General features: G+C 40.8%; 1 protein-coding gene across 6 annotated transcripts in view; it reads right to left on the bottom strand.

The window, feature by feature from the left end:
* The window catches only part of ARHGEF28 (Rho guanine nucleotide exchange factor 28), a 341,373-nt gene continuing 327,332 nt past the window's right edge, over nt 3,739-17,779 (bottom strand). For all 6 annotated transcript variants that reach the window (XM_021084443.1, XM_021084441.1, XM_021084442.1 and 3 more), the window contains one exon: nt 3,739-4,081. In XM_021084443.1, the coding sequence (XP_020940102.1) occupies nt 3,921-4,081 (161 nt within the window). In that variant the 3' untranslated portion in view covers nt 3,739-3,920. The remainder of the gene's footprint in view (nt 4,082-17,779) is intronic.

Below are 17,779 nucleotides of genomic sequence, written 5' to 3'. Positions count from 1 at the left end.
AACAACCCAGGTGGACATTTTAGTGTTTGGGCTCCGTGCAGCTTGGAGATCAGGCCATCTTTGGTAGATGACCTTGATTAGTGAAGGCGGGTGATTCCGATTTGCCTAAGGATTCCGCGGGGTTTGAATAGGCCTCCATAACCTGATCTTCTGTGGAACCTGATCAGTTACCAAATTGAGAAAGACTTTTCCAGGTTTCCCAACTCGTACTTGCGTGCTTGAAAGAGGCAAAGGTAGATGGATTTTCTCCCTGGACACCTTGATCCAGAGGAGGGGCCCTCATTTTGCGGCACCTCCAAATGTGTGCTCCAGTGGTCTTTTGTGCCTCTGGACTTTTGCTTGGGTTTCCCCCGTTACCTGGAATATCTTTTCTGAACCCTCTGAGTCTCTACATACCCTTGAAACCTAGGGTATCTTCTATTGTAGGACAACTCTCCCTGTTCCACATAGTACTGGCCCCCAACATGCTCTTTCTCCGAGTTTCATAACAACCTATACCTGTTACTGCCTTTGTCTTCTCCAGCAATTTGCAGGTTTGTTCATCTTCACCTAGTTCCTACCAGATTGTTTGGCCTTTCGCAGGCAGTCAATACATGTTTGTTGGATGAGTTGAACAAAGGCGTAGAGATGCACATAAACTGAAAGCTAACCCTCTGAAACCTCAGTCCACTCTTAAAACTAGCCATCCTCGGGCATGTGATCCCTCTAGTCACTGTTTCTGGCCGTGCAAGTACAATCTGCCTAAGGACTGGCACTAGGCTGAGCAATTATTCAAAGAGATTATGCTATCATAATAATAGCTGGCATATACTGAGTGATTCCCCCAGGCTCCGGTCTAAGCTCATTGCATAAACACTCAGTTCTCACAACGATTCTGTAAGGTAATCATCCCTGTTTTACAGATGCAGAAAGTAAGACCTAGAGAGGTGAAGACATGCCAAGGTCACAGCCAAGAAGTGGAAGGTCTGGCTCCACAATCCATTCTCTCTACTGCTATGCCTCCCATCAAGAAAGACAGGGACAGCTGACCCTTAAGAGCCTCAGTTTGATTCTGAGTTTGAAAGGTGGTCCTAGGAGCTCCCGTCGTGGCGCACTGGTTAACGAATCCAACTAGGAACCATGAGGTTGTGGGTTCGATACATGGCCTCGCTCAACGGGGTAAGGATCCGGCATTGCTGTAAGCTGTGGTGTAGGTCGCAGATGCAGCTCAGATCTGGTGTTGCTGTGGCTGTGGTGTAGGCTGGCAGCTACAGTTCTGATTAGACCCCTAGCCTGGACACCTCCATATGCTGCGGGTGCGGCCCTAAAAGGACAACAACAACAACAAAAAAGTGGTCCTAAGTCACAGGAGTGAATACATACCTACCCCCTTTAGACTTGTCTGATTTCATTTTTCTCACCTTCTTCAGCTTATATAACCCATGCATATACCATCACCACTACCGCCTCTGCAGCAGTCACTTTTCTGAGTGACTACAGCTCCAATTGTGAGTGGGCTGGAAAGTGTCGCAGAACTCCAGCAATTATGCAGTCCTAGGGACAGCAGAGAAGCTTGGACTATAAATGAGGTGCATATAAATTCATGCATCCTGGAAGGGACAGAACAGAAACGTTGCTTTCTTTCCCACAACATATCCCTAAAGGAAGGAACGTTTGCTTTAAGATCTTCAGCTGGTGGGACATATCCTGGAAGGGAAACTGATTTATGAAGTTGAGAAATAGGCTAGTCTTCTCCCAAGATTAGTGAATTTCTGTTGGATCCAGAGAGTGAACTCTGAGAGCTGAGCTCATTACCTAGTAGGGACAAAGTGAGAAGGAAGAACCTACCAAGAAACCGTTGAGATTTATATGCAGTTGAGAAGTCATAATATTAAATTTAAAAGTTAGCAAGAGGAACCTATGAATAAAGATATATCCAAAGATGCCAAGGCTTCCCTGGGATGGCTACACAAAGCTCCAGAGTTTGCAGGGCTTGAAAATCAATGGAACACACACATTTTTAAAGAACTCCGTGGGGATTTTGAGCATCTTTACCTGTTTTCACATATGGTTATTTCCATACCAACTGTCAGGGAAAAAGGAAAGATGATTTATCATTATCAGAGCAAGGATTTAGACGGAAATACCTCCATGCTTTTTATTCAAGGAATAAAGGATTCTGGAACAGATATTATTGGAGAGGGGGAAGAAAGATCTCTCTCTCTGTATGTCTTTAGGAATAGAAGATGCCCCTCATGATTGGGGAGTTCATCTTGGAGATGGTTTATTACAATTTTTATAAGCTTATATCCATTCTGTGAATTTGTTCACGTGATGGTGACCATGATCGCCAGGAGCAGCAAGAGTCGGAAAAAAAGAGTGCTCCCCCGGCCGCAAGGCTTTTCTAAAAACTAAGATCTGACTTGGCCGAGTGAAAATATAAATTAGTGATTCAATTGGCAATATTTAAGTAGGAAACAAACAAACAACAGCATCTGGGTGAATTTTCTCCCTTCCCTTTTTCCCTATCGCAGTTCCTTCCTGATAAGTGTGGCAAGTCTGGGTGAATCCAGTATTTCTCCTTTATTTTCATTTTTAATACAGGGAGATGGTGTTTGAGTGTGAAAGGTGATTTTACTAAGCTTCTATGCAATTTTAAAATTTCAGGAGTTCCCATTGTGGTGCAGCAGTTGACGAATCCAACTAGGAACCATGAGGTTGCAGGTTTGATCCCTGGCCTTGCTCAGTGGGTGAGGGATCTGGCGTTGCTGTGGCTGTGGCATAGGCCAGCAGCTACAGCTCCGATTAGACTCCTCGCCTGGGAACTCCATATGCTGCAGGAGCGGCTCAAGAAAACGCAAAAAAAAAACAAAAAAAATTTTTTTTGTCAAAGTAAAATAGTGAGGTAAAAGATACTGACACTGACCAAAACACATACAAATCCTTCTGAAGACCAAACTGAAAACATTTCCTGGTGGATTTTCTCACACAGAGCCCCAGCCCTGCATTACCCTGAAGGCACAATGTGTCCGTTTTCCTTTGTAGAAACACACGTGGAGGCAGCAACCTTCACCGAGAGAGCAGTTTGTGTCCTTCAGTGACTGTAGGGCAGAGACTTTCCATTGAGGAGTAGTCACTGTGCTCCCAGGATCAGCTGAGAGACGCCAGGGCAGGCCTCAAGTGTCACTTTCATGGTAAAGTTTCACTGCTAAGGTTTTATGTCCAAATTGACTTGCTGCGGCTCTGCCTCTGGGCCGTGTTGAAAGATGACGCTGAACTGTGGCTTCAGCCAACCAGCACTGGGACCGAGAAAGTGCATCTGAAAAGCTTCTGCCTCAGGTCCTAAGAACCCAGGTTGTGACCACAGCAGAGTGGCCACCAGGTCAGGACACCTTAGTTGTGTGGTGACTGTAACAGATCACTACCAGGAGTGACCCCACTGACGTCCCAAGGACTAGACAAGGAAGAGGCTTTCCACATCCTCCTCTGCCTTAGGGGATGCTGAGGTGACCCCCCCACCCCACCCCCCGCCTGATCTGCTGCTATGATTGTGAAAGCTTGCCCATCACATCACTCTTTCCATCCAAACTGCTTCATCTGGATCTTAAAGGGCATTTCAAAAACCAGATGATCCAGTGGAAAACACAATATGGAATTTTACTCTAGGGTCATAACAACTTCGAAAATATTTCTGGGTACTCCATTTCTCCTCCAGAAATCTGAAATTAGATGTGATAAGTTAATGATTGTACAAACAGAGCTGTTTTCAATAATTTAATTATTAGACTCATGCCCCCCAAATGAACTTGCATGAAATATTAAACATTACTCCTAAGGCCATTTGGACACAGACAGTCACACACATACACACATCAGGAAAGGAAAAAAAAAAAATCTCTCCAGGATGCCAGTGTTTTGTTTTGTTTGGAAAAATAACACAATCAGAGGTAAACAATGTTTTCTTCTCCATCTCCAGTTTCCCCATCTGGTGTGGTCACTCTCTGTAGACTTAGCTTTGCTTCTGCTATAAACGTCTGCAGCTGAGGGCCGTGTGGGTTTGAGTCATGGGGGGGCGAGTTTTCAGTCTGAGAGATGTCCAAATCTGCAACAAAAAGACAGCATAGGTCACAGGAGAGTCAGCTTGAGATGCGCAAGGCAGGTGACACTGTGACTCAGAGTCAGAGCCCACTGAGACTGAGAAAGGCTGTGGCCATAGAGCTTAGCCACAGAGAGGATGCTGGAGTCCAGTGAGAAATCAACAAAAAAAAGATTCCTAATGATTTAATCAAAAGCACTAAACTGGTTGTGTGCACAAATGTCTCCTGTGGCTAAACAACCTGTACAAAATACTCCCAGCAAAGAATCAAATGCACGAAGACTTGCCACCGTTTGTGGGCTGTTGAAACACTGAGAAAGGGGCGCCCCGTTATTTTTAAAACCAGGTTCAATGTCTTAAGAAGTACAGTCTCCAGCTGTGTGTCATAAGCTGGGTTTGCATCTGCACAGGATCTCCCCTCAGAATATCTCAAAGTCAAGGACGGACCTGAAGACTCCATGTACCTGGGATTTTCCTGATGTGGGGGGTAAGAGGCGGGGAGAAAGGGGATGAGGGATGGAGACCCTTCAGCCCCGTCATCATGCAACTCTATTACTACCACACAAATTCACTTAGCAAGAGTAGCCAGGTTCCAATATCAGCTCTGCCTGGGTTTGTTATTTTTCTGGTTACCTAGCAACAGCAGGGCATAGTCTATTTCCCCTGTTCTCTAGTAAAACCCTCTAATGCATGTTTAAAGGGAAGACCAAGAAGGGTTTTGATTTGAGGGAAAAAAGCAAGGCTCTTACTGCAAACAATGTTCTCTGCATTGCTCCAATGACCACCCTTCCTGAAGCTTGGCTACTTAGCAAAATTACAAATAACCAACTTCAGCTGGAGCACAAAGCAGCATCCATGGAAAGCCAGGTGTGGGAGATGCAGAGCCCTGAGGCCCCCTGCCCCTCTGGTAAGGATCCTTGTTCAGGACTTAACAAGGGATCCTTACCATCCTTACCACATTATATTCAAGCCTCTATTTATTATTATTATTATTATTATTATTATTACTACTTTGTCTTTTCTAGGGCTGCCTCCACGGCATATGGAGATTCCCAGGCTAGGGGTTGAATTGAAGCTGTAGCTGCCAGCCTGCACCACAGCCACAGCAACGCGGGATCTGAGCCATGTCTGTGACCTACACCACAACACATGACAATGCCAGATCCTTAACCCACTGAGCGAGGCCAGGGATCGAACCCGCAACCTCATGGTTCCTAGTCAGATTCGTTAACCACTGAGCTGTGATGGGAACTTCTCAAGCCTCTATTTAGATGGATACACCTAACTGCGGCATTTTGATGACAAACAGGCTTGTAACTTTCCCCCTCCTGATAGGACTGCTGGTTATTAGAGAAAGCAGGAGCAAAGCCTAGCCAGAATGAAGAGCAAAACATCCTTACAAAGCTCTGCCCTCAGGGATGCGGCTTCCTTTGCTGCACCTCCTTTCTTTGCTTTCTCAACAGGAGGCAGAGACAGTGGGAAAAGGGCCGCTGGGGCACAGGAAGTAGACACAACTCACCTGGCGGAGCTGACCTGTGCCTGGGACGGTGAGGAGGACCCTGGGGGGGAGGGAAGAGGAATGGGGCGGGGCCTGATGGAGGGGAAGGAGGAGCGAAAAGAGGTGAGGCTGCACCCCCCACCCCCAGCTCTGCGCAGAGGTTTATGCCATCCCTGACTCTAGATGTCAAGGGGGCACAGAGAAAAACATCCATTTACAGTGGGCTGACTTGATCCTACTGACCCTGAATCCAAATTCTGTACCTCAAACACTGGGAACTCATTACTGAAAACCACTGAATGTGCCCCTAAATCCACCATGTACAGAGTGCCTTCTCTGGGCACACAAGCTGTTCCAGGTCTTTTACAGTCAACCTCTCTTTAAGCCTCAAAATGCTGTAACTCGCAATGTACAGCCTGGGAAACTGAGGCTTGGGCTAGTTACATTCTTGCCCATCCAGCCGCTGGGAAGTAACCTAGATTTGAGCTCGGAGGACCAGTGCCACTCGCTGAAGAGTCTCATGACACCCATCTGTCATTGTGCTGGAAACGGCCCAACCATCTTTGCTGAATTAAGAGACCCTGGATGTCTAACATTCATCCTCCCTAGGTACCACATTTTGAAGAGGCATCTACCAAGAAAGGGAAGAAAAAGACATTCGGAGCTCCTCCAAACTGACACAGCAATTATTATAACATTAGGAATTTCTCTCGTTTAATCAGGAAAATACACACACACACACACACACACACACCCAGGCAATGATTTCACTATCAGGGCAATACAAATCAACCTAGAATGTTCTCTGTCTCATGCCCATCTGTGGTCATCACACGTTCACACTTCCAACTCCTCTTCCCAGCCATTGAAATAAAACCATGTCACCTCTAAAAATAAATATTCCCAGTTAAAATACTGACATTGAATATTATACGACCTAAAAAACAAAACCAAAAACACACCTTAAAACTTCCATCTAGCAGATGCTGACAATTTAGAGAACAGTTCGCCTAAGCCACCAATCACAGTGCTGCCTCCTCACCAACAGAAGGTGCAGCCAGGGTGAGAAAAGTAGCATGGAAAATGAATGAATAATCATTCTTTGAATGAGGCAGTTGGGAGGTGATTGACAAAACTGGGCACAATGGAAGCCCTTAATCCATGTACGTTTCCTTCTTCTGGGGTATGAAACACGCAGCATAGAAACCAAAATACTGGTGAGTCTAGGTATCTGGGAAGTCCCCTTCATGGTTTCAAGAGAGGACTTGTTCACCAAAAGCCGAAGAACCAAATACCTATCAGAAAGAATTCTTTTATCTTAAACTGTAGGCTCTAGTTCAGGAAGATAGAGCACCAAGAATGAATGTTGGGGTGGGGGAGGGGGTGGCCGATGGGCAGCATGTGGAGTTGTTCCCAGGCCAGGGAACAGATCCCAGCCGCTGCAGAGAACTAAGCCACAGCTGCAGCAACACTGGATCCTTAACCCACTGTACCAGGCTGGGGATTGAATTCACGTCCCAATGCTCCCAAAATGCCACTCATTCCATTGCACCACAGAGGGAGCTCCAGAAGAGATTTTTAGTTTGTGTGTGCATATAAGGGGGTGCAGGGAAAGGCTGAATCAGAGTTTTTCAAATAAAAATAAAAATACAAGAGAAAAATATCTCCTGGACCCGAAAGTGAATAAATGGCCCATGTTGTAATCCCACATGTATTAGAGGAGGCTGTGGAGGTTGTGTGTCACCTGGAAGGAAACTCAATTTCCTTCTCCATGTTCCTTCTTGGTTTTTACCTGAACTATTGAGGCCAGGTCAGACAGTCTGTCTTTGAAATTAGAAACCGATCCATGATTTCTGATTTTATTACTGCATTTCAACCCTGAAAGAACTCCAGCACAGCAATTGTATATTTCTCCAGGTCAGCCACCTTTTTTCCACACTTTTTACCCTAGAGAGTATGAGCATCATATAGAACCCCAAACTGAAAAAACATTTGTTTAAATAAAACCTCACTGATTCAGAAAGCAGAATTCTTGGGGAGCAATATGAATTACCCAGTTTTACTTGTGATCAAAACGCCTGCACCTTTCTGGACATAAAAATAGAATATGTCATTTATTAAGAAGCAAAGAAGTATTAACACAGCAATTTGACCAGCTAAAAACCTAATGTTATTGTAATGAAACAAAACTTCAAACTACAAAGAACCTTTTAATTTAGTGTCTCAACACAACTATCCCTCTTAGTTGACTTGCAGGAAAAATTTTCATCCTTTCCATACCTCTGGAAACTCGAGTCAATATTATTAACCTCAAAATAAGGACAAATAAGCTGAACTACAAAGGAGAAAAAAAAAAAAAAGCTTGAACCAAGTGGGGAAATAGAACCTTGGATCTTGGTGCAGGTTATTTTTGTATTTAGCAGAACTTTTCTTCACAAGCTAAAACCTCATCCTCCGCAAGAAATTTACTTAGAGTCACTGCAGGGGCTAAGTCAGCCTTCTAACGAAGTTTCTAAAAACTTTCAGTGCCCGCATTTTGGCTGGTACCATCCCCTTTGTCTTGTGAGTGGGGGACAGAAAACACCCATGGCTCAGGCTGTAGGATGTGCTGCTACCTGCTGGATGACCTTTGCATTTATCATTTGCATACTTTGCCCACCTGCTATTGGAATTTCAATCAGGGAGGTAAGAGAATGTGGAGTCTGGGATGACATACAGCCACAGGGATCAGCTCCTGAAAAACTGACATAAGCAGGAAGGAAAACCCGCCTTCCATCCATAGGCTCGCCATCCTTATTATTCTTTTGAGGCAACTGGATAATTGGTTATTTTCAAGACCAGACTATAAACCCAAGGTGTAAAATGCAACCATGTATCATATTGAAAATGACTGAAGTGCCTCCCAAGCTGAGCAATGAATGAAACCTTTTAAGCCCCAAGGTAAAAATGTAACCTTAGGCAAATCACTTCCCCTCTCTGGGCTTCAGTTGAGGAAGGATTGCACCGAAATCAACATTGAGGCCTCTTAAAACTTCTTACACTGTAGGAGAATTTTTATATCTGTGTTTTGGCTCAGTAATGCACCAAATAATATTCTAGAGATGCGAAAAATGGCCCCTCAAAATGGCATATGCACACTGAGGTATACGGAATGACTGCCTAACAGGCACCTGCTGTATAGCACAGAGAACTCAACCCAGTACTCTGTGATAATCTACGTGGGAAAAGAACCTGAAAGAGAATGAATATGTGTATATGTATAACTGAATCACTTTGTCATGCAGCAGAAATTATCACAACCTTAGAAATCAACTCTACTTCAATAAAACTTTAAATGAATGCATTTTTGATGGCTTTATGCTCAAGGAATGCAAATTTATTACCTTAAGTTGCATTTAAAATAACGTTCTTAGGGTACTTTCCAGACATACATCCCACCCTTCTCCTTTCAATCTTCTCAACAATGTGTATTTGGGTTGAGCCCACACAGCCCTGAGAGCACAGTGTATGAAAGCTACCTTGGGTGGAAGAGAAGAGCCACAGTCAAAATCTGCACTTGCACTTGCTCTTACCTTCTATGAACAGCAACCTTAAGAATAATTTGTCATAAAGAACAGGGTTAAGTATGGTCTTTAAATACTTAATCCATGCACTCTGCCTTTTCCTGGATTTTCTGAACAGAAAAGCATTTTAAATCATGATGATGTTTAAAGAAAATCTTAGTTTCCCTTTAAAGGCACCACTCTCACCTCCATCATAAACGTGAACTGTCCCTGTCTGAATTTAGCTCAACTTTACCCAACGGCCAGGCAGCCAGCGGTGCCGGGCTACAAATAGCATGTTGAGTCTATACTGTGGGGTCATTGAGATGCGTGGTCAGCCTTCTCCATGTCTTTTCTATTCGTTTCTCCCCAACGACTCACAAAACAGAGCTTTGTGTTTTCTGGGTCTTGGCTCTGTTCTTGTTTATTTTAATGAAGTGTTCTAACTTATACTTCTTATTACTGATTCCCTTGTGCCTATGCCTAAAATCAAAATTCACACTTTGCTAGAATAACCCTACCTCCAACAATTGCCATTAATATTCCACGTCTGCAAAATAAGTTGTATTCCCCCATTTAAGGATCAATTCATGCTTAGACTGTGGAACATTGAAAAAATTGTTTCCTGACGGCATGAGGGGCAATCCCTATTTTTTTCTCAGGAGCATTAATGCACAGCGTTTTCCTTCTAATGGAAAACACTTATTGCACAAAGCTCAAGGTGTCCTCAGAGCAATTTTGCTCAACGGCATTTTCCATAGTGAGCCACAAACAGGATGTGAGCAGCTGGCATAAAAACCAATCTGGAGTTGATATCCGAAGCCAACACTCTCAATTAGTGTTATGATTCCCTTTATTACTCCTTGTGCACCAATACTACCCCTGAAATAAAATAACTCTGGGGTGTACTGTGTGTGTGTGTGTGTGCGCACGCATGCACACGTGTGGTGCGCATGTGTAAATTTGTAATGTAAGAAGGCAAACGTTTTAAGTTGTGACTGTTAGAACTGGACTTTATTTTCTGACCAGTAATTAACCTATTTGGAATAATCTATGTTGGTTATGTAGGTAATGCTGATAAGAAACACACCAATGAGGGAGTTCCCGTCGTGGCGCAGTGGTTAACGAATCCGACTAGGAACCATGAGGTTGCGGGTTCAATCCCGCCCTTGCTCAGTGGGTTAATGATCCGGCATTGCCGTGAGCTGTGGTGTAGGTTGCAGATGCGGCTCGGATCCCGAGTTGCTGTGGCTCTGGCGTAGGCCAGCAGCTACGGCTCCGATTAGACCCCTAGCTTGGGAACCTCCCATATGCCGTGGGAGCGGCACAAGAAATGGCAAAAAAAGACACAAAAAAAAAAAAAAAAGAAAGAAAGAAACACACCAATGAAAGTAATCGATAGAATGCAGATACAATTATGTGAACATAAGATGCGTGATGATATATCAATTCTCTCTGATGTCTGAACTTTGATTTGCTCTCACACTCTTTCTCTCCAGAAAGGGGCCCGTACTACTGAGCCAGGACCTTCACGTCAGCAAGCCCCATATGAGGATGAGACAAGGTCACCTTCCCAACTTTGAGGTGCATTTCAAAGCATGTTTATCTAAACATGGTATTAATACGTAGTCATGATAAAAAATACAGTAGTCAAGTTAATAAAACTCTGGGTTCATCGAGTCTCTTTATCAACACATTCCCCAGAACTTTAATAGGCTCACCTGTATTCTAAAGCTCTGCAAGGAAAAATTGTATCGTCATGCCCCAAACTTGGGGAGATTTTTCTCACAGTGTGCTTTGCTGTGTTATGTTCTATGTAACCTACTTTGGGGAATAGTGCATGAGAGAATTATACACCTGTTATATAGACTAATAAAGAAAGAGACACAAATGACAAAGATGCCAGAATAAATCAGAAGTAGGAAGCTGGAAACAGGTGAGGTTTTCCAAATTCAGAAACTCTTAACCCTGGATATAATGTCTATTAAGTGGACTCAGACAATCAACATCAATGGCTGCTAAAATTATTAGGAGGAAAAGGTAGTGGGGAGCTTTATAATGGATGGATCAAGTTGAAAACATCTGAACCCATCTTAATAGCACAAAAAGAGAAGCCAGCATGGCAAGCCTCCAGATGTGATACAATAGGACTATACAGCATATGTAAGAAACAGACAGCCCCATCTACGAAGATTTTTTCCATGTCAAAAAATAATGTCTATATCTAGTCAAACATCAAATATCTATTCCCAACTACCAGTTTACAGGATATATAGGGACAGAAGATTATGCTCAATGACACCCTAGGATGCAATCGGCAAAATCCAGAATGTATAACATTTTTGGAAGAAAAATAGTGTTTTTTCCCAAAAACATCTTTTCAGTAGATAAACAACCCAGTCTTTTCAACAATTTGTAAGATTTTTTAAAGGTAAGAGGACTTTAAAGAGTCTTTTGTGAGATATACAAATTAAATGAGATATATGAATTTATTGGATCCCAATTCACACAAACCAAAGGGGGAAAGAATGAGACAATCAGAGAAATTCAAGCACTCAGAGTATGATTTTAAGCAAAAATTGTTATTTTTAAAAAGATGTAACAGTGATACTAAGGTCATGTTTTTAAAAGAGAGAGGATTCATAGCTTTTGGAGAAAGATACCAAAGAATTTTTGGATGAAATGATAGGATGTCCTGGATTTGCTTTAAGATAACTTAATGTGAGGGGGCAGAGAAAAGGTCACTGATGACCAGGATTGGCTGTGTGTTGATAATTATTAATTCATTAAATGACTCTCTCTAGTTTTGTATAGATCCAATGAATTTTTTTCAGATCCACAGTCTTCCATATACCTGGAGTATAAAATTATAAAGGGTTCTCTGTTATTCCAGTAGCATAGCTTCTACATACCTGATATAAACAGAACACTGTAGCAATAAATTAGACATCTCTTCTGGAAGTGGAATGTGTTTAGATCAATTTTAATGCAACTGTATGACAAGTCATTGGCAAGTGCTGTGCATGGATTTGTATCTATTCAGAAAGATACACAATTTCTGCAGCCTACTCTATAAAATAGATGAGGTTCATTTGAGTTTATAGATCCTCATAAAAATGATACAGATTCAGGTACGGTCCTCACTCTTGCCTAGGAAATTTAACATCTCCTAAGTGAAATACAATTCAGAAAAGATCTCATTTTATATCCTGGATCCATTTGCCCATGGCAATGAATTGATTGGGTTCTTTTGGAATGTGGATTCCTATTCTTTAGAGTTTACTTAAAACTAAAAAGCAAGATTTTTAAGAAATAGGAACTAAAAGTAGTCCAACAATACCAAAGTAAATTTCAGTTCCTAATAATAGTAGGTGTCACTATATGTTGTCAAATGAATGAATCAACCAGTAAATACCTTATTTAAAAATTCTTTCTACTCTAATTAGAGTTAACAGAATCACCACTTGGGAATTTTTATGTTTAGAAAGTACTTTGAAGTTTCATTTATTCTAATCCTTGTCTTCTCAGTAGGAATTGAGCTGAAAACATTGTCAAGATAGAATTGCATGATAGGGCTTCTCTCTTTAAGCTACTAACATTATTTGACCTTCAGTCAAACATTCAATTCAATCTTTATGCAATGGTAGGTACACTATGGAATATGAAAAGAAGAGGGTAAAACAAACACAGAGACAAATATAACTTGAAAACAGAACACAGAGTTCCCTAGTGGCCTCGTGGTTAAGGACTCGGCTTTGTCACTCCTGTAGTGCAGGTTTGATCCCTGGCCTGGGAACTTTATGCCACGGGTGCATCCCAAAAAAAAAGAAAAAAAAGAAAAGAAAAGAAAACAGAACACACTCAGGAACACAAGAAACCGAAGAAAACATCCAAAACCCACAATTAACTTCTCTAAAGATCTATTTTAAAGATATTTCAGCAACCAGATTCCATAAAGCTTATAGAAACAAAAGAGAACAAGGAAAAATCTCTTAGAAATTAAAACTATGCTAGTTGAATTAAAAAAAAAATCAATGGAATAGCAGGACATTAAGGACAAGAAAATCTCCCAGACAGTAGGGTGAAAAATGAAGAAATGGAAATAAAAGGAAAAAAACAGAACAGAAAAATCAGAGGAACCAAGAGGTGCAATTTATAACTGGAACCAGTTCCAGTAAGATAAAACTGAAGAGAAGCAATTTTTTAAAAGAAGAAAATATCACAGAATCAAAGGAAATGCATTTCTAGATTGAAGAAGCCTAATGAATAACTAGTAAAAATGATTTTAACAAAAGACCACACTGAGGCTTATTATAAAAGACATCCAAGAAGGAATCAAAAAAGAACGCTAGAGGCTTCCAAAAAACAAGAACAGGTCACAAAGGATTAGGAATCAGATCTTGGTTAAGTGGAAGAATCAAATCCTTCAGAACTGAGAAGGAAAATAATTTTGATCTAGAATTCTAAGCCTAGATTTATTATAAAAACCAAGTGTAAAAGTAGGAAAAATAAATAAGTGAAAAAGATATTTCAACAAATTTGAAAAAAAAAATTGCTTTCATTTTACCTTTTCTTAGAAAAGTTTAGAGATACGTCCCATCAAATAAAGGAATGTGCCATAAAAGAATGAGATTGGGGACACAGGATCCAACATTGGAGAGATGGGAAGAGGTGTCTCAGGTGACAGCTATATTGCAGGCCTGCAGAGTAACAAGCGCATATTAGAGCAAGAGCACAGAGGATTCTGAAAGGGAAATTTATGGCAAAGAATATCAAGGGGATAGCTTTTGGAAATGTGTTGGGTGCATGTAAAATAATGCCAACTGGTTACTGAGAGAAGAATAGGAACTTTGGAGGAAAACACAGAAGGTGAGCAAATGAAAAAAAATAAGGCAGATGGTTCAAGCTCCGTAAGATAGAAGAAGCACCTAGTCAATAACATTATTTTTAGCAGTTTCCACTCGAACAGTTGATTTTTCCCCACCTCGAAAGAGGTCAGCTCTCAGCAAAGGTCCCTCTGTAATCTTAAAGTGTCTACATGTAACGATAAATACGACTTCTCTGAAAACTACTTCTCAAAGTTCAAAATACATTGAGCTGATCCAAAAAGAATTAATGTACCTGTAGAATTAAGATTAGACACTTTTGGAATCCCAATATCTGCTGTTAGAAAAATCTTATGAACAGGAGCTTCAGAGAAGAGGAAACCTAAAAAGCTACTGAATATTTTAAAAGGCACAAAATCTCACTGGTAATTAGGGAAGTACAGATCGAAAGAATGAGTTACCTATTCATATCCATGATATCAGCAAAAATTTAGAAGCCTAACCATGACTAAGTGTTGGGGAGAATCTGGAGAAAGTGGAACACTCGTATATCGCTGGTGAGAGTTAACATGATACAGTTTTGGAGAGAAACCAGGAAAACCCAGTGAAACAGAAGACATCCCTACTACTTCATAATCTAAATAATCTCTAATGTTCATAATCTAAATAAACTCTATTCATGTGCACCAAAAGACATGCATAAAGGGATGTTTATTGAGAATCATTTGTAAGAGAAAAAAATTAGAAACATCCGACTTGCTCATTAGGTAAGGTAATACATATGCTGGTGTTTATTCATGTAACAGAATAGTATACAGCACTTTAAAACTATTTGTGGAGTTCCCTGGTGGCCTAGTGGATAAGGACTCGGCATTATCACTGCTGTGGCCAGAGTACGATCCCAGGCCTGGGAACTTCTGCATGCCATGGGCAAGGCCTAAATAAATAAATAAATAAAATTAACTATCTGTGCTACACATCTGATATGCATCTTGAATGAAAAAAGCTGCAAAAGATATACATTTGTACACATATATGGAGGAAGCAAGGGAGGGAGGGGCAGGCTATTTTATACTATCATGACATATATGTAAGCAATGTATCATTTTTGTCTTTCACTACATATATATGTATCCATAAACAATGAACAATACATAATATGCTTTGTTTTGTTAAAAAGAAAACAAAAATATGACATATGGTTTATGGATACATCTATGTGTTTATGGTATAAAAACATACTGTGGAAATGAAATACACCAATTATAGGACATTGGTTAACTGTGAATAGGAAAAAAAAGATAAGGGAAGGGTATTTCATTCTAACATTTCTTTTAAAAAAAAGGCAAAGAGATATCTGAAGCAAATATAGTGTAAGATTAACGTTTGTTAAATGCATGCCTGATACCTATTTTCTATACTTTTCTGTAAGTTTGAAATTTTCACAATTAAAACTTTTATGTTAAAAATGCATTAAAGAAGTTCCCATTTCAGCTCAGTGGTTAATGAACCTGACAAGCATCCATGAGGTTGTGGGTTCGATGCCTGGCCTCGCTCAGCAGGTTAAGGATCCGGAGTTGCCCTGAGCTGTGGTATAGGTTGCAGACGTGGCTTGGATGTGGCATTACCATGGCTGTGGTGTAGGCCAGCAGCTATAGCTCCGATTAGACCCCTAGCCTGGGAACCTCCATATGCTGGGGGGCGGGGGGGTGCAGCCTTTAAAAAAAAGAAAAAAAGGTACACACAAAAAAAGGCATTAAAATACACAGCAACCAATTGCAATATGAGGTCTTTATGTGCATCCTGAGTCGAAGAAACCAAACTGGAAAAAGGACACACAATGCATTTGTAAACAACTGGAAATTTAAACTTATGGCTGGAACTTACAGCCAGTCATGTTTCATCTAAATTCCTGTCCACCCCGCCCAACAAGCACACACATCCTGTACTGTATTGAAACAAATTCTAAAAATCATCTATAAACATTTACTGAGATACAGTGTTTCAGAATATAATTCTAAAAGATGCGGCTCTCTTTTTAAAACTATTATGAAATTTTTGATCATTTTTTCCCCATGTGGTTGTTGGGTGGGGTAGACAGGAATTTAGATGAAACATGACCGGCCATAAGTTCCTAATTTTTCTGAAGATGGGTGATGGTACGTAAGTGGCTGCTATACTTGTCTGCATAATTGCATACATGTTTGAAATTGTCCATACATTCAAGCAGGCAAGAAATATGTCCAGCTCAAATTTTAAATCAAAAGAAATTAAGATGTTCCAACCTCGGAGTCCCTGTTTTTAAGATTGTGTTGAATTGAATGACATGTAGGTCTCCAGCTACAAGGACAGGGCAGCATTTTTGGGTCCCTGAATTCCTCTCAAGGACGTAGAGACCAGGGACTTACAAGTACCATGGCAAGAGAACCAGAAACTGCCTGCTGCATGACCCTACCTACAAGGAAAGAGTTATGCCTCTCATTTTGCTGCAAGAAGAATTGAATTCATTTCTCCGCCAGGTGGATAATGCAGGAAATCAACTCAGGAATTTTAATGCTGCATTTACTTCTTTCTGGTTCAGTAGAGGGAAAAGCAGCTGCTAAAATTCTTAAGCATTCAAGATGCAGTGTTTTTCTTTAAATCAGAAGAAGGCAAGCAATCTGATCAAAAACACCCAAGCTAATTAGTTCTACCTACATCTTAATAATTAGGTTATCACCATTTTTTTAAACGGCACCCAATTCTTTAACAGTATACAGATGAGTGTATTCTCTTGATCAACTACAAAATTATGAGATATCAAAGAACTTAAATGTCTTTTTCTGTTCTGAGAAATTGGTATTTACGGTTTTCGGAGCAACATTTTTCTTTATAAAAATGAGAAACGGTTCATAATTTTTATTTGTTTGAAATAACGTTTGCTAAGAAACCAAACTCTGAAGTAGCTTTTCCACCTGCAGCCTTCATCTTATGTCACTCAAAAATGATTATAATTTTTAAAAGTACAGCATAATGTGTTGAAAATGTTTTGTTCAAACATAGATTTTTACTCTCTTGGCATCCTTTTCATATTTATGTTTGCTCTCAGAGTAAAGATTACCATATTACACTTCTGGAAATTAAACTTAAACATTTTCAGAAATTGGACCATTAGAAAAATAGACCGTTTACAGAACAGAGGCAAAATTAGGACTTTATCAAAACAGCAATCAAAAAGAATTACAAGATAAACTGCTTCACTCCTTGGAGCCATCTCTTCCTATAGGAGATGATTTTAAATTTTCTTCTGCATACATATGCCATATGGAGCTACTCTAGCTGTTAATATTTGTGCTTCCTGACATGTGACCTGTGAACACTGGAGCTTAAAGAAAGCTAATTTCCCTTTAATTAGTTAGCAGGTGACACAAATTGCTGTTTGTACTATATCTTTCTTTTTCAGATCTCTTCCTTCTGTAAACAACTCTTAAGCAGGAGTCATAGCATTATCATATAATTTAACTTCTCTTTAGTGGAATCAATCACCAAGAGTAAAGAGCAAGGAGCCTCAGCTCCTTAGTGACCAGTGGCCCCAATCCCTTCCAGACCAGCAAGGACCACTAAGCCCCCTGCCTTCTGAAAGCCTATTACCTTATAGAATAGGAAGATGCAGACACAGGAAACTACAAAAAAAAAAAAAAGGCAGGCTATCCTGCCCAATGGCTAATGAACACTGTCCACAGGTGGACATCACTTCAGAGATCTTCCAAAGAGAGAGCTTCCAGATGTAGTGGCCAGGGGCAGGCTTCAGAGCAAAGACAGAACCAGAGTTGAGCCTGGTTGACCAGAATGTCAACAG

Source organism: Sus scrofa, chromosome 2 (assembly GCF_000003025.6).
Source record: "Sus scrofa isolate TJ Tabasco breed Duroc chromosome 2, Sscrofa11.1, whole genome shotgun sequence".
Lineage (NCBI taxonomy): Eukaryota > Metazoa > Chordata > Mammalia > Artiodactyla > Suidae > Sus > Sus scrofa.
This window is presented reverse-complemented; position numbering and strand designations above follow the sequence as displayed.